The sequence below is a fragment of the Epinephelus moara genome, chromosome 12 (assembly GCF_006386435.1).
Source record: "Epinephelus moara isolate mb chromosome 12, YSFRI_EMoa_1.0, whole genome shotgun sequence".
Classification (NCBI taxonomy): Eukaryota; Metazoa; Chordata; class Actinopteri; order Perciformes; family Serranidae; genus Epinephelus; species Epinephelus moara.
Genome location: NC_065517.1, coordinates 20,497,932 through 20,522,378, shown reverse-complemented (window position 1 = coordinate 20,522,378; position 24,447 = coordinate 20,497,932). Strand labels below are relative to the sequence as shown.

The 24,447-nt window shown below is 43.0% G+C and overlaps 1 protein-coding gene across 1 annotated transcript in view; it reads left to right on the top strand.

The window, feature by feature from the left end:
• Window positions 1–24,447, top strand: part of gphnb (gephyrin b) — a 147,804-nt gene that overhangs the window by 27,405 nt on the left and 95,952 nt on the right. The window contains exon 2 of the mRNA XM_050059038.1: window positions 20,642–20,720. Coding sequence (XP_049914995.1) covers window positions 20,642–20,720 — 79 coding nt within the window. The remainder of the gene's footprint in view (window positions 1–20,641; window positions 20,721–24,447) is intronic.

Below are 24,447 nucleotides of genomic sequence, written 5' to 3'. Positions count from 1 at the left end.
AAAGGTCCACTTTATTTCAGAACTTCTTTTTTTTTTGGCTTTTCAGCTAATAAAATGTCAATAAAGATATTTCGAGTTTCATTAGTTTATAACTTCCACTCCAATTGTTACTTCAAAATGTTGAAAACTAAATCTAACTGAAAGGATTCAGATTTGGGAGCTAGTTTTAATACCGGATTAGGATTCGATGAAAGTTTTCCTCTCTAATTCAGTGTAACATGAAGTGAGTAAATGATATTCAAATGGTCATTTTGGGGGTGACGTATTCCTTTAAGCGAACAGGAGTAGGAAGTTCCTTCTCCTCTAAGAAGACACAGCTGGGTGCACCCTTAGCTTAATGCAGCCTGGTGAGCCTCTGCATAGTTTTGGGTGCTGTAGAGTTCCGCTTTGCTTTGTTCCACTGATTTCACGATGATTGTCAGCACAATGTGCTAAAGCCGCAGCTGTGCTGATCGGGCTTTTGTCTTGCCTTTTCGGAAGCGTGGCTGGCATGAAATGGGATTTGTGGGCAGGGAGCTGGGGCTGGTCATGAGGAGGGCAGCCGGTGGACCAGACGATGATGAGGCTGCCATCTCCGCCACATGGGAACCCTGTGGAGATGCAGTTTAGATTAACTTTCCACTTAGTGAACAATGTGTCACTTACAATATGGTCGTGTCTCCCGCTCCGGAAATCGGCTTGACAGCTGTACCTCTTGAGAGACGTTGGTCCCAATCAGGGTTGGGATGTGCATTTGCCTTGCCCATCAAACGATTCCCCTGGTCAGCATGAAAGTGACCCTTAACTCTGATCAGAAGCTCTCCATTGATTCAGAGCGGCCATCTGCCAGCCTAACCTTGACCTGTAAGACTGACTGCAGTCACACCATAACCCTTGACCTCTATCTTTCCCTCCCTCTGCCTCTGTTCTTCCCTCTCTTCTTTCCCTTTAGTGAGAGATCACAGAGAGAACATTAAGCTTCCTCTATGAAGCCCAATCAATACCTGATCTGATTAGGCCTAAGCCCATACGTTTCACTACAAACCCTAAAAGCCAACAGATAAAGAACCTCATTGCTAATGTTAGCCAATAGCCATCCATTTCAGAGCCTGTCTGCTTCCCGACCCTTCTATCTTTAGTCATATTGAGCAAAGTGAAATGAATGAGCTGAGTGTTTTCCATGCAGATTCAGCCAGCTCGTCCACAGATGCAAACTGGAATGTGCGGCTAAGCCGGGGTTGTACTGGTGCAGCCCTGGGTTTCCCTGCATCAGCAGCTTGGAAGGATGAAGGAGGTGGAGGAGGAGGGGGAGATATGAAGGGACGTGGAGGCAGAAGGGGAAAGGAGGGAAGCTTCTAACGGGAGGTATCAGAAATGTGCAGCTATATTGATGCCAGTGTAAGCACATTTCTATTGAAATCAATAGAGCTGCTCTCGAGCTCATTTTGGCTTCTAACAAGAGAATGGTACCTGGCTCACTAATGGAGCAGCCATAGATAACACTCACAGAAGGAGCTGAGTTGGGAAAAAAAGGGAAGAATATGCCAGTTAGGTGTGAATTCATTTATTTATTTGTATTGCTGTCGGCCTGTAATGATATCATCCTTGTTGTCTTGAACATATGTTGTTTTCTCAGCTGCAGGATTCTACAAACCAGCCAAATTAAAGGGTCACTTCACACATATTACACACAAACAATATTTTCTCACTTACCTCTGGAAGTATCTGGCCATGCAGATGGTTTCATTTGCCCAGATATGTCTCTTTGTCTGATGTGTGTCTTTGAGATTTTTGCCTCCACACATGAACTTCTTTTTTAGGGATGGGTCCCCATATAACAAAGCACCTGGACTCAATACGCTCCAAACCTGGTATCCTTTCTTTTTCCTTTCTGTTAGGACCCTGACACACCAAGCTGCTGATCAGCTGTCGGTCAGTGTTGGGCGCTCGTTGAGCGTCTGTCGCCCTAGTTTTCGCGGTGTGTCCCACACTGTTGGCGCTACTTGTTCCTTGTCTGCTGTTTTTTGGCCGATTCAGCATGTTGACTCAGCGTCAGAGACGGCAGAGTCTGTCATTGAATAAAATAAATTTGATTGACAGTTAGGCTCAGTGTACAAGAAGAGAAACAGGTGTGAGGATAGCAAACAAATAGCTAATTCAAGAGGGAGGGAGACTGAAACAAACTTGTTATATGAGCTGAGACTATTATTTTTTATTAGAAAGTTTGTAAATGTCCGTCTCAAGGTAAATCAGGTCGTGTTGTCATTGTGCTAACCGGCTAACTAGCATCTTTAATCTGTCCTGTCTGTCTTCTGGTTTCCCTTTTTGAATGACAATTACAGACTACTGCTGTATGCTGGTGTGGGGAGTTATTTCCTAGTCATTGTGGTGTGTTCAAGTGCAACTTTTTGGCCTAGACATGGAAGTTTTAGACGACGCAACAGGCGGCCTTCGTCACCACTAGTTCTTTGATATCTGTTTGGCATGTCTGGGCCTTTAGTCCAAACATTTAGGTACATTATATTAGCTATAGCTGATTGAATTTAATTTTATAAAGGCTAAAATTGACTTTTTTCTCTTTCATGGTTAGTGTGCTCTCTGGAAGCTGGTGTCTGTGTCAGCCAAAGATTGTATGTGAGTGTAAGACACATCACTCTGCAACACCACTCTGTAACCATCAGTATATTGTGTTATTGTATTTTAATAGAACCAGGAACCTAGATTGGTTACTCTTCTTCTTGTACTGTTCCCCATGCTACATCACCATGTTAACCATCTCTAACAAAAACAAACCTCTATCAGACATGACCTTCAGAGCCGTCACACACCTAGCACTCGCATACCTAATGACACTGATCCGAAACCAACACTTCCCAGTACTCCCATCTCGTAGGAGGTCCAGAACACTTATGTGAGTATTGTTTTTTATGCAGCAGCAGCTCTAAACAGTCTGCCTTGCTGACGCTGTTGGGAGTTGGGATAACGTGAATGTATACATGAAGATTTTTGGCACACTCTATATCTATATGTTGCCATGTGTATATCTTAATGTTGCTGTCTGTCTATTGGTGTATGTGTTGTTATATGTGTATCTGTATGTGCACTGTGAAAACAAGTATCCATCTGGGACTAAGAAATCTAAATCACATTTTACATTTGACTTAATATTTAGGGGATCTCCATGATTTGGAGCAAGCTTTTTTAAAGGCACAATTTCAGATTATGTTCCTGCTGGTACATGTCTGGTTGTGTTTAGAAGCTTTTATTGTGGATTTTTTACGATGGAAAGTGCCGCTTTTCTCCGTTACAGTCATTCCTGGGTTGTAGTGACAGTGCAGAGAAGTCAGAGCAGATTGGTCTTTCTCACATTGGGGGCTTAAAGAGACAGGCGCTGAAACAAAGCTTTTCAGGCAGTGGGTGAATGCAATTGTATGAGGAATATAAAGTGTTCTCTGAACATTAAATTATGTGAACGTGAAAGAATGTAAAGCATGTAGAAGTCTCAGTATGAGCCTGACAATGAGCATAAATCAGAGCTGAAGTTTTTCTGGCTTCTCAGCTCATAAAGTTGAATGAAGGTATTTCAGTTTTACTTTACTTCAGTTACTTGAAAATGATGAAAACGATTCTGATTTGATAAAACATCAAACACCATCCCCAGTTATTCCGGAAAGAGATTGTTATTGAATGTTTAAATGCACATTTTTAATACTTTGACAACCCTAGGTAAAATTTTAGGGTGGTCGCAGAAATTGCAGACACGTATGTCAGACGTGGACAAATAAAACCAAAACTAACTACATGCACACCTCTAAAAGCAGAGGGTGTGGTACGCTGTACAGATTGTAAAGCCCCTTGAGGCAAATCTGTAAAGTGTGATATGTGCTGCCCTTATAAACAGTTCTTTTCTCACCACCGAGTGCTTGTTTAACTATAATGTATATTATTAGTCAAATACTACCTCTGTGTGTTTTTTCTATCTTGCACCGACAGATACTTCAAACGGCATCTACTATGGCTTTTATAGTAAACTGCATCATATGAATGGCTGCACTCGAGCACAGCATATACAGCGCATGCACTCATGTGTTCAGAAAACACACAGTGCACATTAAGTATGTGTGTATGTGTGTGTAAACAGCTGTTGGAAATGCCACGGAGAGCTGGCTTGCCGTGGGCCCTCTGCCATCGAAATGTCATGCTACATGGGGGGAAAAAAGCAGCGATACCTCATCCACCCACAGCCACACACACACACACACCCGCCCAGCTGTCACATACTACATGCACACTCCTGCCTGGCTATATGATAATGCCACATCGAGCCACAGACACATNAATGTCATGCTACATGGGGGGAAAAAAGCAGCGATACCTCATCCACCCACAGCCACACACACACACACCCGCCCAGCCGTCACATACTACATGCACACTCCTGCCTGGCTATATGATAATGCCACACCGAGCCACAGACACATTCATCACGCCTGTTGTCATTAGAAACAAGCCTCATTATACCAAGCCTGTGATTTATGATTAATATTCACAAGGGGTGTGGCGCATCGTCAAGCCCCTCCAATCCATTGATTTCATTGAACAAGGAAAACGAAGAAGGCCAAGAAGATGGGGCTGTTGAGGGGGAAATATGTGTGTATGGGTGGGGTATGATATTAAGGCGGCAGGGGCATCCCAGTCATGGCGTGGGAAATGAGATGAAGGAAAAGGAAAGTAGAAAGGGGGATGTAGGGTGCCATATTCAAGGTCCCTATATTCCCCGGCGCTGTAAATTGTCTCTGGAACTTTTTTTCTGTGGCTTCATTAGTAAGTGTCTTTTCAATATTTATGGCCGTGTTAATAAAACATCAATACGAGAGGCCTTTGTGGAGAGCTGCAGGCTGTTGGGTGCTGCAGTCTCGGGCTTTTCGCTGATATTTGGATGATAAAGAGAGGTTCAGGTGAGTGCTATGCAGAGTGCGAGAAGTGACTAAGAGTGGGCTGACTCGGGTAGATCACGAAAAACAGATGGTGGATAGTTTTTAGACACACGCTGCATCATGGAAAAGAAGTTTAGCTCATGTCTAAAGAAGGTGAAAACAGTATTTTCTGCTTTGATTGGTGGTGATTGCTGTGCTGATTGTGGGTGGGTGTGTTTTTTTGATGGCAGTGGTGGCAGATGCTGATAAAGTGTTGTGGTGTTTGGGGTTCGGCCTCTCATGTTTTATTTATTGTCCTGAAAAATGACAGTAGAAGCAGGCCTCTGGAGTTGGGGTGAGCGCTCAGGGTCAGCGCAATCTTTCCACCCATTTTATGACAGCTGCAATTGAGGGATTACTTCACCCACAGAACGATCAGTTGTATATCAATTATTCTCCCCATGTTACGTTGAATTTTTGAGGACAACTTTGTTTTTCTTGCATGTCTCAACGGTCAACGTAAAATCCAAAAACAACGAACACTCTTGATGAATTTGAGTCATTTACAAATTGGCACACAACTCAGGCAGTATAATCCAAGACTCATTTATCCAGTTGTATGATCATCACTTCTCAAACACATGCACTCTAACTAAAACCTTACTATTTAAAACACTTCTGCAGAAGCAGTCTCACACACTGACAAGTAGCGCATCAGCAACTAATTGGAATGCATGAGCAGAATTCAAGTGCACATGCTTGCCAAGGCACAGTACTTGTATGCGTAAGAGTTGTGTGTCCTATCATTAAAAAGGCATTTGGCCTTTTGAATGATAGAACAGTCGTAGATTGACAGGAAGGATGGGAAAGAGATGGGGGATGACACGCAGGATGGAATCGAACACGGGCTGCCGCAAAGGACTCTATTACTCTACTCTCCTATACCCTCCTGAGACCTTGTGTCCTCATATGGGGACATCACATTTTGGGTTTACTGCACCTTATACTTCATTTTACTTAACTTGGACCTGTTGTCCTAATTCATGGACACTTTTTGTGCAATCTACTGGTAGTAAGAGCACAATACACTAATCCATGTAAAAACAAAATGGTATCCATTTCTGCCAAGTCAATCTGCGGCCAATCCTGACACAGAAGTGGACGAGGTCCAAAACCTGTTAAAATTTGATGGCTGAAACTTGTTTATTTATGATTAATAAAGTTTATAGTTTGATATGGCAACGAAATTGACCAATTTTAGCAACAGTAACAAGCTAAGATACTGTTAATTTGGGAATTACTTGTTTGAAGACATTGGGACTTTATTATCATCTCATTCGAGGATACTGGGACTTAATCGTCTCGTTTGTGGACACCGGGACTTAGATGTTGCTGACAGTGCTTAGTTTTTTTATACTTATCAGGTCCAATTGATCTGAGAAAGCTAGGAAATTAAAAAGAAATTAAAAATGCGTACAAAACAAAAGTCCGGGTCTCAGGTCTCAACATAGTTTCAGTGTTGTTAAATGTGGACCCATTTTTACTCCTATTTATCGACAACGTTCATGAGTTTTTGGATTCATCATTCACTGTTAAGACACACAACAAGAGCAAAGTTTCCTTTAGTAATTCAAGGTTACACAGGGTACATAATTGAGATACAAATGATCATTTCTTTGATTAATTATTCTTTAATGTTGAAATTCATGATGAATTCAACTAGTCTTTTGATCATTCAGCTAATTATTAGTCTATTAAATGTCAAAATTAGTTCCTAGAGCCAAAAGTGATGTCTTGAATTACTCGTCTTGAGCACACCAACAAGCCAAAACCCCAAGATATTCACCTGATATTAATATAAAACTGAGAGAAACAGTAAATCTGGGTGGACGGTGGTTGCACAGGGCAGTGTCCAGGTGTGTGTGTCCTGAAACAAGACAGCATTGCAATCAGTGAAGCAGTGACCACTAAATGTTTGGCATATTTTCTGGTTAATTGACTTAAGTGTTTAGTCAATTATTGTACATTGTTGTCAATGAATTTCCTGTCAGTTGACTATTATTTCAGCACTTGTTACATGCACGTGTCCCAGTATGGATCCAAAGGCCCATTAAAGCCTGTGCCTGTCTGTGTTTGTGTATCCTAGAGCCCATTTACAGCTGGTATCAACATGCAAGTCTGCCAACTCCATCTATCTAATCAATTGCAGTGTGGGTAGAAGTGCGATGATGATAACAGTTATTAATACAATAAACGCAAAAGCCCACGATCAGATACTATTATCTAGATAACATTAAGATACAGATCACGTTAATATCAGGTGCAAATGGGGTCCCAATGTTTTTGTCTTATAATATTGATATCTATGACCCCTGTACACCCTGCTTTGAAATATCCAGTGTATCTAGATAGTTAGATCTAGATGCCACCATTGTCTAGAGGACAATCAGGATGCAGGGGCATAGTAAAGGCCGTGGGAGAGAACAGTGAAGGCGTCCTTTATATATATACATATATAAATATATATATATATATACATACATATATATATATATATATCCATAAGTGTATCTAATAGCTGTTACCTCGCTGGTGTGGAACAGTTGAGCGTGATTACGTTTTTCCAACACTTGTATGTGGATTGAACATGTCATTGTATTTACACTTGTGTTCAGGGCTGACCCGAATGCTTCAAAGCTTTCAAGTTTCTGTCGTTGCCATGGTAATCAAGGTCCAAATAAGTGTTCAAATGCTTCAATTTTTGTTTTGTTTTTTCAACGCTTAAATGGTGGAGGAAATTGAAAGGAGGTGGCAAGTGTCAGACACAAATGAGGCCAGTGTTCACAACGCAGTCATCAACCTCCGCTTCAAGCATTGAATTGGCAGTCCGATAAGGAAATGAAACTGGTGAGAGAAATTGTGGATGGTCATCCACGGCTGCCAACTGTAGTGAAGCACTTACTTTGCTTTGGATCTTTGTAGTGAAGCACTTGCTTTGCATCTTTGCATCTAGTGATGCGTCCTAACCCGCTGCATTTTGAGTTTGTGGTAATCCACAGCTACCAACTGTAGTGAAGCACTCGCTTTGCATCTAGTGAGGCGTCCTAACCTGCGGCAGTTATTTATAACTTAGAACAACATTGCTTGCAATAGTCCACCTTACACCTCCTCTTCCCTCTCGTTACGTATGCATTAATGCTAAGTCCTACTGAAGTTGGCTCAGGTGCAGATGGTTGATTATTTATTCATTCATTTTCCATAACCACTTAGGGCTAACACATAGAGACTACATCATCAAATACCGTACCCTGCATGTATTTGGATCGTGGAAGAAAACCTTAGCACTCAGAGAAAAACCCACCTTGACACGAGGAGAACATGCAGACTCCACACAGCCAGCTGGTGGATTCAAACCCTGAACCTTCTTGCTCTGAGGCTACCGTGCCAACCACTGTACCACCATGCCGTTGATTGGTTGGTGTATATGAATATGATTGATTGCTATATCCTCTCAACACACCCAGGTCTCACTGCGTATCACTGAAGCTACAAATATTCACAGCTTATTATCACCGAAGCTTCTAAGCCCCAGAAATGGTATTCGGGACTTGTATACTTGTGTTCAGTGTGTTCACGATTTGTCCCTGACCACCTTTAGAGGTGGTTTGGCTAATCGGATCATAATCCGTCTTCAATGGTTGCATATAAACTCGTACGTTCAATGTGTGCTATCTGATTGCAGTCCAAAATACATTTTAGTGCGAGGTGTAGAGGGGGTCTATATTTCTATCTGTGACCTTTACTCTTTACTTTCAAATGATTAATTCCACTCCACGTGTGTCCATGTCGGTATCTGCACTGTGCACACCAAAGCACCTACATGTTGAAGATATATCTGTATGGCAGTGATCAGAGGGGGCTCAGCACTCGGATGAACTCTCTCTGGCCTGCTTAGGTTCTCCCATCATCTCCTTTGTCTTCCCACCTTCTCTTCACATATTCTTCCTTTTTTTTTTTACCCGCTTTCCCCCCTCCATGTTTGTTATTATTCCCCTGCACCTCTCTTCTCTTAGCCTCCCCCTACCAGTCATTTCCCCATCTTCCCATTTCACTACTCTCTCTCTCTCCCATCCTGCTCTTTTCTCTGCNTCACTACTCTCTCTCTCCCATCCTGCTCTTTTCTCTGCCCTCCCCTCTTTGCTTTCGGAGTATTCCCACTGCTGCTCCCCTCTCTCTTCTCCCCTCTGTTCCCCCTCCTCTCATCCAGTATGAATTGCTCTCTTAATCCTGTCAGGGTTAGGCTCCTGCTCACCCTCCCACAACTCCACATGTCCATCCTACCACCTCTCCTCCTCCTTCCACACTCAGCCTGGGATGGAGCTGCCTCTCCTCTCCGGGGAGACAGGGAGGGGAAGAGAGTTGTGGGAGCCAGGGCCAGGGATGGGCCCTGCCTCCCTGCCTGCCTGGGACACAGCTGTGAAGAACAGAGCTGTCTCTCCCTCTCTGTCTTTCTTTCTCCGCACATCTGGTGCGTGGGGGGACTGGGCCATGTTTTGCTGTGTTGTTTTGTCCTTGGCTCAGCATGGTTGCCGGATTTTGGCCTGGCTACGCTGGAGTAGGTTTGGATTTGAGATGCGGATCGGCCCACTGCTGTACCCACACAGATGAGCCGGGCTCCTTTGGTGTAGTAAGCGATGGTTATTAAGCCGATAGAGTAATTATTAGCTGCAGTATTAGCGTGGGCCCGGTGCGTTTTTTTGGGCCGTTTCCCTCCGTAGTGTTCTTCAATGGCTGGCTCGGCAGTAGCAGGTGGAGTGTCGCACTCCTTGCATTATGTAACTCCACCCCAATTTAGATCTGACTTCAAATAAATGAAAATCAAGCTGCTGGTTGGCTCCTTTCCCCGCGGATATAAATAGCATTTTCAAATCTTATCTAGAAACAGTGTTGTAGAGGGGAGAGGCTTTGAAATGCAGCCCGACGATTAGGATCCCATTGTTCCGCTCCACACCCCCTCCATTCTCCCGGCTGCTTACAGTAAGCCTGAGGATCTGTGTGTATGTGCCTGAGTGTGTAGCCGTGCACATGTGTATGCATTCATCTGCATCACAGTGTGATTGAGACAGCGGCTAATGGTAAGATAGCATGTGCATGTGCGTGGTGTCGTGGGTTTAAGAGTTTGTGAGTAATTGGTGTGTGTGTGTGTGTGTGTGTGTGTGTTGCTGCTGGGTGTGTCTTTGATGATGGATGCTGTGCTTCTGCTGCTTACCCCACTGCTCCTCTCAGAATTAACAAGGTTGCTAAGATACAGTGGGCTTATATTAGATTAGGTTATCTGCTGTTATTGCTGTTACTATATTTTACCCAGCACCGTGAAGCCTTTATTAATTTGGAAATTTACCCTGCCATGGAATGAAGATGCTGGTATTTGTGCACCACAGCTCCTCTCCTCTCCTCTTCTGGCTGGGAGGGGGTTGTAGTCCCGAAAGCCCCCTAGTCAGATGTCTACCCCACCCCGTTACAATCTGGAGGCGGGTCCATACCTCTATTCATCATTAAGCCCATTTAATCCGAGGCCTGGGGCCCAGTGTTTCCATTTGACACAGAACAAGCCAGTAAAATAGGAGACAGGAGGCAGTGATATCACTTTGGTCGAGGCTCATTGGTGTGCAGAGGTGTTGTCCCTCCCACCAGCAGATGTCAGCCCAATCCAGTGTTTGACCTCCATAGTAGCTTCTCCAAGGCTGGAGGGCCATTGGCACCGCTGTTAGCGGGTAAAGAACAGGAAATAATAGAGATGCCAAGTGGGCTGTTCAGACGAAGAAGGTGATCGGCTGCTATTCCTCCACTGGTGGATTCACACATTTTCCTACACACATAGGACATAGACGTGTCCATCAATTTTTGGACAAAATGAAATCTTAATCGATATTCTAACTGGCAAAAACATGTTGAAGAACACTTGTATCCCAAACATCCAGACTCACCTGTGCATGTCTTTTAAGAGCAGCAGGCTACAGCGCTGTAATGATGGATAAGCGCTGTCATAATTGGACTGGAAGCAGACTTTGGCACAAGCAACTTTGTCTTGCGCTGTGATTTGTAGCGCGTGGTGTGTAAAATTGCTGATCCATGGCAAGGTGTCCAAGGCTGTGTGTGTGTGTGTGTGTGTGTGTGTGTATAGGTGTGTTTATGTACCTGGAAAGAAGTGTATCAGTCTATATTTGTTGTGTGACATTTCTTTATATACGTGTGAATGCATGCACACACACAGTGCGTGTGAGCTGTGTGTGTGTTAGAGAGTGTGAGAGGACCTGCTATAAGGGAAAACCCCATTAGTGTGGGATCCCAGGGAGATAATGAGTGCTGACTGCTTTATGTCCTGGAAATGATTGAGTGTAACACAGTCGCAGTTTATGAATCTGCTACAGGCTAACAGACTGACAGCACCTAGCCTGCTAGCTAACCTTGAGTAGCTGAAACAGAAGAAGACACCTAGCCTGTACGCTAACTGCACTTCGACTGTTGGCCAGACTTCCTGTCTGTGGGACAGACTGCTTCCATCTTGCTTGTACGACAGACTGTAGTTGTCCTAATTCCACATAATGTGTGTGGACGAGTAAGTGACTGATGTATCCTAGATTAGCAAGAATTAGGAGACTTGAGCTTATTGGCCAAACGTAACCGGCACAAATGAACTGTGGCTCTTCAGACTGTCCAACAGACCAGACCGGCACACATACGTGTCAATGCCACGCTCTTTTTGGGGAGATAGAAAACTGAAGATAGCATTATAATTTGGACACATTTGTATACATTTATGTCTTGTTAAGCAAATGTTTGTTTTAATGACATGTCTATTAATTACTTTGTGACCTTGCTTGACCCTGAGTCTATGTGATACCTCAGGCATATGCACGTGCCTCTCACAGTAACCCATGTTTCCCATACATTGATTTATTTACTCTTATTACATTGTGCAGCTGCACACAGCTCATTCACTCAGCCCCTCCTTGCCCTACTCTCTGTTTATCAGAGCACAAATGAGACAAGAATTAGCAAGCTGGCATTAGCCACCCCACCATCTCTTTGCCTTGGTCCCCGCTGTTGTACTGTTTCACTGGGAGGAGAGCGAGCAGCAACCCCCCAGAGTGGGCTGGTGGCCAGCAGCAGCACCAGGTCTAACCTTTGCAAAGGCAGCAACAGAAAGTTTGCTGATCCGGAGGTAGGGTTGTCACGATACTAAAATTTCAAACTCGATATCGATACCCAGGAAAATATTCAATACTCAATACCATTTTCGATACAGCAGCAAAAAATTAAGAGGCATGTCATTTTTTAAATAAAGATCAGAACAGTAACATCAATGATAACAACAAAAAATCCCCCCAAAATAAATAACAACCAGAAACAAGATCTGTCCATACAAATGTATTTATCTACAGCCCTGTTTATTTTCTGTGCTTCTAGTGAATTGGCACCATATTTTCGTTGCTGATCAAATAGAGTTGGTAGTTTAGGCTCAGGATGCTCCTGTTTCTACCTCACTATGTGATCAGAGAACCAGGGGTTACGGGAGAAACCGAACGTTTTTTCAGCTTCAATCTGTGACTTTACAGTTAACATAACTGTTAATGTTTTTTCTTTTAGCTGGCATTTAACACCTTGCCTGGGGACTGCAGTTGGAAACCAGCTACTCAGCTAAAACTGGCACATTTACAGAAATGTTCGTTAATGTGCACTGTCCCTGTACAAATAAACAAATAAATGAAATGAAAATGAAACTTTTCAGACACACATAATTGTGTTGTCCTGTTAAACTAACATTGTCTATTAATGTTACAGACGGGCATGACTGATAAAGGTTTCTGCTTAGCTCCCACAGTAATGTTAGAAGTAATATTTTAGTTTGATGCTGGCGACACCAGCTGCTCAGCTGCTAGTGAGGGTGTACCTGCCGTCTGCAGCGTGCTGTGTTCACTTCACTAAATATTTCCAAAGAGCGCTTTTTCCTTTATCATTTTTGACCAAAACTGGCTGCTCTGATCCTCCTGCAGCCACGCTGGCCATATTACAGCAACAGAAATGTGTGCTTGCATGCACAGCGACGACAACAAGCCGGGTTGCAGCGAGAGCTCTGTGCCTGCCAGACGCTGCCTGCACAGCGCGTGTCCGTCGGACCCGTCACGTGCACCCGACAGGCGTTGAGGTGGCGTGCACTGTTAGTATCGATATTTTTCAGAGTATCGATACTTTTGACAACCCTATCTGGAGGGTATTCAGGGCTTTTTAGTCTCCTGGAGCTGGGGTTTGCACAGGCTGGAATCATGTAGCTGTGGCCTCTGACTCGAAGAGCTGTGGCCTGCTCTCTTCCTGGCAAGGTGGGCTGAAGCGGCAGGAAGTGAGGTAGACAACACACTGTGGTTCGAGGTTTTAGCTAAAGTTAGCTACATAAATGTGAAAATGAAGCCGCAGCTGTGAGCTTAGCTCTGGCTAGCAGAAGGCTAAACTATAAGCAACATTTGCTCTCAATCTGTGAAACATTTTGCTGATGCAGACAAGTTTTATTTTGTGTATTGTCAGACTCTCTTTTTGATATGTGCGTCTTCTTTTTGGCTGACTTGGCAGTGTAGTAGTGATGCGTGGATCAGGGATTTTTAAAACCTGCACCAACCTGGCTCATTATGAGAGCCAATCCACCCTGCCCAACCTGCAAACAAATGTTTTAATCACTCACCTGAACCTGACCCACAAAACACAGTTTGAAGTTTCTGGTATTGACCATCGCTAATTACAACCTTCTTCCTGTTGGCTATATTTTATGTCATTTTGCATAATTATCACAGTAAAAAAACTTGTGTTTTCTGTTTAAAATGTACAAATGTAGAAGACAGCAAATACTCAGAGGGTCACCCTGTTGGTGGGTCGACCCGTGCATCACAACAGTGTAGGCAGTTGTTGCCAATGCTAGAATAGCAACTTTCTCTGCAAGATTCTCCACCATTGACTCAGGCTTTCACCAAAGGGACGTGAACGCTCATCTGCATTTGTAAAACAGCCAAAAGAAATGTGTCTCTATGGAATGACCTGTGATTGGCCAAAGTCTCTCTTCAAAGCCTAGATTTTCTAAAGCTTGAAAAGAGAGCCAAGCAGAGGTGCGGAAGTCTCTTTTTTTTCTAAGTTCAAAAGTTATTATTGGATTTTTGCCCAGTAATGCCAAAATGAAAATGCCTACCACAGCTCTAAGTTTATGAATTTCATTGTGTTGCAGAAGTCCCACCTCCTGACAACAACATACGTTTTGCTCAGAAAATACATGAAGGCATTTGCCACAGAAATTTTCAGCAACAGCACATTTTGAAAATACTCCGTTACATGTAGGCTACAAGTTCTGTATTAACTTACTGTAAGGGATAGTTCCGTTTTTTTGAAGTGGGGTTGTATGGGGTACTAATCCATAAGCAGACTGGAGTCCAACATGGAAGCTAAGCAATCTACTGCTGTGGAGGGGTCAACAACCAAACATATTGTAGCCACCTAAAAATATCTAGATCAGTTTAAGTGTACGCTAAATGGAGAGTATTTTCACTGCTACACCTTAATGTCCTATTGACCTTAATGATTTCCAACGGGGAAATGAAGCCGTTCTCGCTCTCTTCAAAGCCAGACTCCATTGAGAAAAACAATGATTTAACATTGCTGAACACAGGAGCTGCTGGTCTACTGCTGCTTCAATCAGTTAGTTTGTTTGTGTTATTGTGCGACTTTGGCGTCGAAAAGGATTAGTTCAGATTCACCAAAGTCACACAATAACACTAACTAACTCACTGATTGAAGCAGTGGTAGACCAGCAGCTCCCATGTTTTTCGTGCTAAAATAACTGTTTTTGTCAATGGAGTCTGGTGGCTTTGACAAGAGTACAGATGGGAAACTGAAGCTGTTAACGGTTTTCCCAGCCTGCTTCTCCAAACTGGAGGCATGCTGACAGACATCTACTGTACATAAAACACTAACTACGGATAAGTGTCCCATACAAACCCACTTTAAAAGGTCAGAACTATCCCTTTAAGTTAAGTATGCAAGTAATATCAGCAAAATGTACTGAAGTTTAAAAAGTGAAAGTAATCATTACACAGAAAACGTCTCTGTTACTGTTTTACTGTTATGTTTTTGGACTAATGGTACTGGTGCAAAAAATTCTATTACGTTGCATTTAAGGTTGCGCTAATTGGGTAGTTTAATCTACAGCAACACATCTTAACAAGAAATTGATTCGTTTGCAGTGTTGCTGTCCTGTGAGAACCACGCATCACAAATATGACAACTTTTCATGGTGTCAGAAAAACAGCATTTTTCAGCTTTGTGACGGTGCATTTTCCAGCTGATCCAAGAGGGTTTTTAAAGAGTTTATTTAGCTTAAGAAGTAGGAGAATTTTCTCAGTTTATGATGGAACACTTAATCCCTCAGTTTATCAGAAAAATTTAAATTCACCAAATTTTGAGATAGAGTTTTTACTGGATAGAAAATATAAAAAAAAACTGTAATCTGAAAAAGTAACTAAAGCTGTCAGACAAATGTAGTGGAGTTGAGAGTACAAGATTTGCCTGTAGAAATAAGAAGTTTCTAAATACAAATTTGAGGTACTTGTACATAACTTAAGTATAGTACTTGGGTAAATGTACTTGCTTATGTGCAACTACTGCATTTTTCCTTATTTCTGATTTTATCATCTTTGTAAAAAGACAGACAGACTTACAAAGCATCAGTTTCAGTTGTATTGTGCACACATACACAAATACACCATATTACCTCCAGAGGATCCAGGAAACAGAGCGTCAGAATACTTTTCCCATTCCTCCTTGCTTTCCTTTTAAGCAATAATTCTTTCCATGTTATTCCATTTATTTTCGCACCATATTGATGTTTTCCCTCCCTGATCACTTCTCTTTGGTCTCTTGATGTCTTCCCCTGTGTCTCGATCTCTGCTGCTCTGCTGTGGTTTAGCGATTAACCCTTAAAGAGTGCGCACAAGTGTTTGTGTTTGGGTGTGCACATCTAGATCCCATGTGTGAGCGGTGTTGCCCTGCATTAGGCTTCTGAAGCACAGGCCTCCTGCTCTCCTCCCACTGCTGTAGCCTGGGGACATCCAGGCTTCTGCGCTCACACACACTCACAGGTGGAGGCAAATATGAGATGATAGGAGTCGATACAGGCATAGGCACCAGAAGATAGATATCAAATTGGAAAATTACTACAATTACAGAGATGCCTATATGGATAAATACAGTGTGGTTTAAGACATCAAGATACTCAATCTCAAACACGAAAAGTCAGTCGTCAATTATTTTTTTTAATTCTCAATTATTTTTCTTGCTGTTATTAATTATGTTACCTTTTTGGATTTTCACAATTGTAATGATCATTTTCCTTTTTTTAATTTATACCGAGGCACTTTGCAGCACTGTTTTTGAAAAGTGCAAGATTGTCATTGTTAGTCTGAGTGTGTCTTTATTTGACCTTTACAACAGTAGTTTGACAAAAATAATCCACTTACTTACTGTCTTTTCCCGGAGCTTTCGGCCATGTTATTATTATAATTATCACACACAAATTAAAGCTATAAAAATGCACAAAAGAAACCCAACCAAAAATAGAAATAAACTCCCCAGAAACACAGGAAAGTCAGATGTGAAAAGGGAATGCACTGGCTTAAAAAGAAATTGCTTGCCAAGTATTGAGATTCCTCTTGCCTTCAGTTGGGATCTATTATGCTTTTACTTATTTCTTTTGATATATTCATAACGTTATAATGTTGAATGCTCATTTTAAATGTGGCCTAAGTTTCAAATAATGAGATAAAGGTATGTAAAAAGAATCCCTGTTAGCACCTCAGGCCTCTAACCTTTCTTTTTCTTTGACTTCTTTCTCTCACGAAATGACTCATTTCACTAGTATGTTCAATCCATTCGGCCCAATAACATTTAGAAAGTCTAGAAGAGCCGCATCATTACATCAATTTTTCCACATTCAAGTTTGCGGAGTACTTAATGGGAAGTAGCCGGCTCGGGCATCAAAGGTCTCAGAAACACTTGGGGTCTCATTTATAAACATTGCATACGCACAAAACAAGACCTGGAAGAAGCATACAGCACTTCCCATGGAAAAGTTGTGAACTATAAAAACAGACTTGATTGGACAGACTTTGACCTATGCTTACGAACAATGCGTAGATGGGAAATTGGCGATGCACATGGTGAGGTGGAAGCCTGATTGTAGAAATTGTCCAATAACTTTTGGTGCATGCCATTTTTAGCTTTTGTCTGTACGTACATTTTTAGTATGGATCCTACACACTGTTTTATAAATGAGACACCTGCTCTGTGAACCCAATAATGTGGAAGTAGCGCCGATCATACGGGTTATTTTATACTATGGAAATAGAGCTTTTTTGGCTTCACGCGCCACTGAGCAACTTCCATAGGAATCAACAGCATCCCACCTCAAATGCTGTATCCAGATATTGCAATGCATCCATGGGATACAAGGATGTAATCGTGCAGCTCTTCTAGTCTTTTAAAATGTTATCTCACCGAATGGATCAAATCCTTATAGTAGGGGTTGTGACCACTGATTTACAGGCATCTCTTTCACAATGCAAGTCTATGGGAAAAGTCCTTTTGGGCCCCATGGCGTCACATGACAGACCCAGACAGCATAATTCCACCTTTCCACTTTTTAAAAAAAAGGGGTTCAAAGCCAAATGCTGTTCGCGGTGGTTTGATACAGCAGGCGTGGAAACGTTGACCAATCAGAGCAGACTACAGATGCTTAAAGCGACAGGCGTTAAAACTGAGCTTTACAGACTAAGGTTGGATACAGGTGTTCCAGCACAGACAGTCTGAGGAAAATAAAGTGTTTTTTGATTACAGCAGGCAAATTCACTCTGGTGTATACCCAAAATACAAGTATGCACCTAAAAATGAACATGTGGTCCCCTTTAAGTGTTTGACCTTAGAATAGCCGGATAATATACTGGTAGTTTGAACCAGTCTCAGCTCTGACATCTGTCTGTCTGGCCTTAGCTGTCTGTCCTTTGGTCGCTGTCCAGCCATGTAGAAGCATTGACCTTTAGCTCGCTGTGTACTGTATGCACCGTGGGGAATAGCGCCCTCTGGGGTGAGATGGGGTCACTGCATTGCATCTTCACTTTCACCATGACCTCGGAGTAGAGCGGCTGCTCAGGGATAAGGTTTGACTCTGAACTGTTGGGAGGGTTGGAGGGAAAGCTAAGTGGACATCTGTTGTAATGATTAAATCCCTGGTTTCTCCCACATTGCGGATTTTAGGACGGACTCCAGAGATGATGCAGTGCACGGGGACAGGCGATGAAAGCTATGCTGCAGATTCACCTGAAGAAAGGTGCATGGGTGGAGCTCGGGAGGCTGGAGGGGAGCAGGTGTCATGAATTCTTGCGCACCCCCACCCCCCCCCCCCCTTCCCCTCTCGCTCCTCTTCCTCCATCCTCCCTCCTGCCTCCCTCTTCCCCCTTCTCTTTCCCTGTCTTCAGCTCTTGCACAGGATCACATTAATATTCCTTTGAAGCCTGTTTCAACTGCAGCCAGATCCCCCTCTCTTCCACTCTCACTCCTTCTCTCCCTCTTTTTGGTTTCCCCCCCTTTTCTCCCTCTCGCTTTCGGGTTCTTCTCCGTGCCATTGTTTTGCAGAGGGGGATCGCTTTCCCACCATTTCCACTAACCTGGTGCAGCAGGGAGGGGCAGTTTTATTACCTTCACTCAGGAGTTCCCCTTGTTGCACACATGCACACACACATGTGCGGGTACACACACATAGAGGGGTGGTGGGTACCGATGCCTTTGACAGAGCGTGTTGATTGGTTCAGAATGGTTGCTGCCTCTTGTAGGAGAGTGGAACGGCTATTTTTAGATCAAGGGGTAGCTGGGAGAGAAAGACTGAGGAGGGCTCTGTGTGTGTGTGTGTGTGCGTGCGTGTATCTGTGTGTGTGTGTGTAAGGCATACTGCAGTCTTGAAGGAAGTTCCCTCTTCACGCGCATACACACAAACACACACATGCACTTATGCAGCAGTGCCCCTCTAAAGCCAGGGTGGTGTGTATTCCATGTGCTTGCTCCCCTTTTTCTCTCCTCCCTCAACCTTTTTTTTCTTGCTGTATCTCACCCCCCTCCTTCCCTCTCTCCCTCCCTCCCGCAGTCTTTCTGTCTCTCTTGTTTCTCCCTCTCTTTCTGAGCTGGCTCGGTGTGCAAATGTCAGCACTCTCCCATTTATTTGCCAGAGCCCAGAGCAACGTCCTGCACCCTCTGTTTACCTCTGTCTCCACAGCGCTGCCCCATCGCCGCTGCTTCTCTCCTCATCACGCCCCCCCCCTTTCAAAAAATCCCTTCCATCCTACTTCCTCTTCTCCACCCCAATCTCCTATTTTCATCACCACCATCCCTCACTCTCATCCCTCCATCCTCCAGCTCTGTTGCATTCCTTTCCTTCCCCCCTTTGCCATCCCACTTCCATTTTTTACACCATTCTTGCTTCACCCATCCTCTCACCCCATCCCTCCGCCCCTCCTCTCGTTCATGGATCATGGCACTTCATTGGAGTAACATCATGACATTTCCAGTCTTGTCTACAACTAGCACGTCAAGTTTTTTTGGATTAAATCCACTGCACCACAACCGCCGCCGCCGCCGCCACCATCATCATCATCCCGCCCTCCGGTGGTGCTTGGTTTTGCATCTATTTTAAGACACGAGCGTGTCCGTTCACGTTTGGCCCCGTCAGATCACAAAACACCTTGTCCCTCTCTTCATCCTCCTCGTCTGTCTCTTTCTGTCTCCTCTCACTTTTTCCTCTCCCCATGCCTTCCTCCCTGTCTCACTCTATCCGTCACTCTATCCGTCTGTGATCACTGTGATGACTCATGTGGCTCGCACCTGCTCTGCAGTCGAGGGGCTGCCGTGGTTGCATGAGGAGAGGTTGGAGACGGTGAAGGTGTGGCTTCACGTCAGCTCAGTATGATCACAAAGTGTGGAGGGTGAAGGTGATGTCAGTGTCAGTGTTCGCTTTAGTCTTGTAGTGACCGTATTTGGTTTGCAACATACTTTTGGGGGGAAAATGATGCGGGAAACAATGTAGCAGTTACACCAGACATGATTTTTTTTATGTACAGGTAAACTGACAAGTAGTAGCATCCTATCCTCCCTAATTTAAACACAATGGATGAGCCCTGTATGTCAAAACACAGGTGTAGATGTTGGATCAAAATGTAAGAATGAATTCAGGAGCAGCACAGATCTACTCAGAGGTGTGCTTGGATCGGAGCGTCTTGGTTGTGATTCACCTAGTTTTCATCATCAGATCAGAGAAAGATAATTTTGGTGTGTTTCGTCATTTTCTTCATCTGATGATCAGTTCAGTCTCTCACCTTGAGTAATCACACGTGCCCAACCATGACACAGTTTTGAAAATTAGAAAATAGTAATTCTTGTTCTTGCAAAATGTGAGCTGGCATGAGAGTAAAAGATTTTTGGGGAAATGGATTTCAGTTTTTGGATGGCTTGATAACTTTTTTCCTTTCAATAGTCACATTCATAAGAAAGCATCATTTCCTGTTTGGAGAATACCTGTGATGTAACAATGGCCGTTTGTGCCAAAGTCCTTGCTTATAAATTAGTGTGCCAATCTAACTTTCTCCTGTCTCTCTTTGTCCATCCAGTGAGCGACAGCTGTTTTCGGAACCTTGCAGAGGACCGCAGTGGCGTCAACCTCAAAGATCTCGTCCATGATCCCTCCCTGTGAGTACTGGCCTCTTCATGAAAATTCATCCCACAGAAATGACGGCAGAAAACCTTCACGCACACAATCGTTAATTCCAGACTTAAGTCCTTTAAGTAACCTTAAATCCACGACACAAAAAAATATGCACAGGCTCTGTGTATGTGTGTGTATGTGTGTGTGTGAGACGTTTTCTTTTTGTGCAACCAAGAAACTAAAAATATCTCTTCAACACAACATGTCGGGGCTCGGTGTCGCCCTATGAGAGAAATTCCCAGCATGCATGGCAACAACAAAAGAGCTGCGGCACTCTTCTGTTTAAGGATGACTCTCAGTAGCGGGGAGAAGTCATTATTTGCTCAAAGAAGCTAAAGGAGGTGAAATCAGCACTTGTTTCCATTAACAGGGATGTGATCAGTGACAAAAGAGCACATAGAACGCTAAGGAAAACAGTAATTTCCATCACTACTGATCTTTAAGTGTACGTCCAAAGAGAGTCAAATCCTGAATCCTGGGCCAAATGCATTAAAATATTGTTTTTGCGTCTTTCAGGTGGTTTAAAAGGAGCATCTCATTTGACTTACCACTGGTGTAGATAACTGTAGTAGTGGTTTAAGGGTTTTCTTCTAGCTCGTGACAATGAACGTCTCTTATAGATTCTTTAACTTTAAAACAAACAGTCCGCAATATGACAAAGAGTGTGAAGGTGATAAAAATGACATGATATTTGTTGAAGCAAACATTCTCCTATGTAATAAGAAACAACACATAAGTATGTGGACATTACATCTGTATGTGATTGCTGCATTCCAAAACCATGTGCATTGCCGGCTGCCTTAACAGCCTCCACTCCTTTAGGAGGGCTCTCCTCAAGATACTGGGATCTGACTGCAGGGATTTGCTCCCATACAGCCACAAGAGCATTAGTGAGGTTGGGTACTGATGTTGGGCGATAAGGAACTGGCTCACAGTTACAGCTCATCCCAAAGGTGGCATTTGATATGGATGAGGTCATGGCTTTGTGCAGGCCATGCAGGTTCTTCTACAGCCAAACTGATAACTACTCCTTTATGGACTTCGTCTTGCGGACCAGGGCATTGTCATGTTAAATCAGGAGAGTAAAAGGTTTCTTTCTAATCTGTTGCCACAAAGCTGGAAGTATACTAACATTTAATTAGTCTTATGTTGTAGCCATTGAACTAGAATGAGAGTAGAGTGGACGTTCCAGTTCAAATCAAAAGTAGATTGGTCAGACCGGCAGCCATTTTTATGTGTATCATTGCCATTACTAAGAGTTGTGACTGTTGTAGTGAGCTAGCTTTTGCATAAACCAGCTTACGGCAAGTAGCAAAGTCACTGAGGTAAGGTGTTGCAGTAACGGCCAAACAAGCAATGGAGTAGTACAGAGTATGGACAGTCGTCTCTGATTATAGGCCCAGGCTACATCACGAGTATCAGAATGAAAGCTTAATGACTTAAAAAGTAGGTATTATTTAAACCATCCGTTTATGTTTAAATTAATTTTGTTATTACAATCAGACAAGCCAAAAGTTATTCGTAAACTACATCCTTTTTTGAAGTATGTCCTTTGTTTATTTAAGTAACATTTGTTATACTTTAGCCACGCTGTGTGCTATTGTTTTGTCATTGTAGGTAATGTTTGGACTCTATACCATGTGATGTGGTCGTGAGTCAAATAAGTGAGGTGAAATGAAAAAGAGACAAAATGAAAAGGCTGGCTTGTACCCTTTTTCCAACAAAATTAGCACCTCTATGCAGGTTATTTAAACGCGGGAAAATCTACTAAAAATAGGCGATAGACTCTTTTTCCATCGCCAGTAGACTTAAGTCGTGTACATGACTCTGCAAACAGTAGATGAGTATGCATGTCTGTTTCTTTTCCCGTTTTTTTATACTGGTGCGTCACGTTTAATGTCACGGACAAGCTGGAAAACGCGTTACTAAATGAATGGTTATTGAATGATGTTCAAGCTTGGACGAAGACGGATGGTATTTTGTGGCGCTATGTCATCTCATCAAGCCTGCAAAAGGGGCAAAATTATGCCAATAAATACCTGGGACTACTGTAGAGTCATTTGTCCAGAGAGTGAATGCCAATTGTAACCTGTCACATTAAATTCAAAAGCAAGATCTTGGCAGGTGGGAGTGGGCTTTTGTACATAGGGAAAAAGGTTTAAGTGTGTACGGTAGACGAAAATAGACGCACTTTACGGCTCTTCCGACATTAGCTGTCACTGTTACAACAGTCGCCATTTCCTTTTGAGCCAGTCAAATGACTGCAGCAAACAGTCCAGTGTCCATTTAACTCTAATTCTGTTTCTATGGTTGTAGCGTGATTACCTCAAATAGAACAAAGAGGTCTAGCCCAGACCAGCTCCAGAGGTATGCCTGTGTCCATATACTTTTTCCCTAAACTGAATAGCAGTCCACAGCAGAAAAGTTCACATTTGTGTCAGATTTTTTGGTGGAGTTCGATTCCAACGTTCAATAACAAACTGCACATATCACACGCTGCCTTTCCCGTCAGTCTGTGTCTCGAACACCACGATCTGTGACCCCCAACATGCAGCCTCAGACACGCTTCTCTAGCCGTCCAAATCATTCTCCACACAGCCATTGATTCGCTGGAGCTCCCCTGCTCCTCTGTCACAGTATCACACCAGTCAATATCACTGGAGTGTCACCAGTTCTCCCCGCTACGGGACCCTGGACTGATCCATGCTTGTCACGTCCTTTACGGTATGTTTATTTTGAGGCCGACGTGTAATGTGTGTGTCAAGTCTGTGCGACAGAGAGAGGGAGTGAGAGGAGGCTTGTGCCATGTCATGTGCGTCACGCTAGACAGAGTGCCAGAGAGTGATTAGTGATCCATCGTATGCTTATTTGTACAGTACGAACACTAGGGGACATTTGGTGTTGTATTGTTCTGGGAGGGTTTGTGAATCTGTCTGTACACACATGAACAGGCTTTAATCCATGTATGTGTGTTTTGTTTTATGGCTGTGAGAACCAAAACAGACCAGCATTTATTTGCAGTAATTTTCCAACTTGTGAATTACATAATAATGGCTTTTTGTTATTAACACATGTAGTTGTGCTTGTGTATAGTATGCTCTGCACAGATATTTTCCGAAACTGTGTACATGTTGCCACTCTGTGTGTAAATACTGTTTATGTGCCATCTTAAATACACTGTAAGACAAACATAATGCTACCCAGATTATTTTTTCATCATCACGAGGAACGTTTTAATGCAAGAATCTGCTGTTGCGAAATATTTGTATTGAACCTTTCAGGCAATATTCATACACAATTTTTTTTTGTAATTTTTGGAATATACCACATGATTAACAGAGTTTATGTTTCAGCAACTCAAAGTACTTGGTTTTGATTAAGTATTTAAAGAGTCAATGCTGACTTGAAGCACAAAACAGGATGCATTTACTTTTTTTTTTTTCTTTTTTCAAGGGATTATCTCTCAACCTAAATTTAACCCAGTGGTGTCAGACCCTTTGTACAGCCACCACCCACCCTACCAACTTCCTTGACTCATGTGCGGTATAAGAACACTTCTTGCCAGTGAATATAATCCAGGTGGTGATTTAGTTCCCTTTGTAGTTTGGTACTTCCTATTCAGTCGCAGTGCTGGGAGGGTTACTTTTAAAACATATGCTTGCCTTAAAATGTAATTTGTAACATATTCCATGAGATTATGCAAACTAAGTT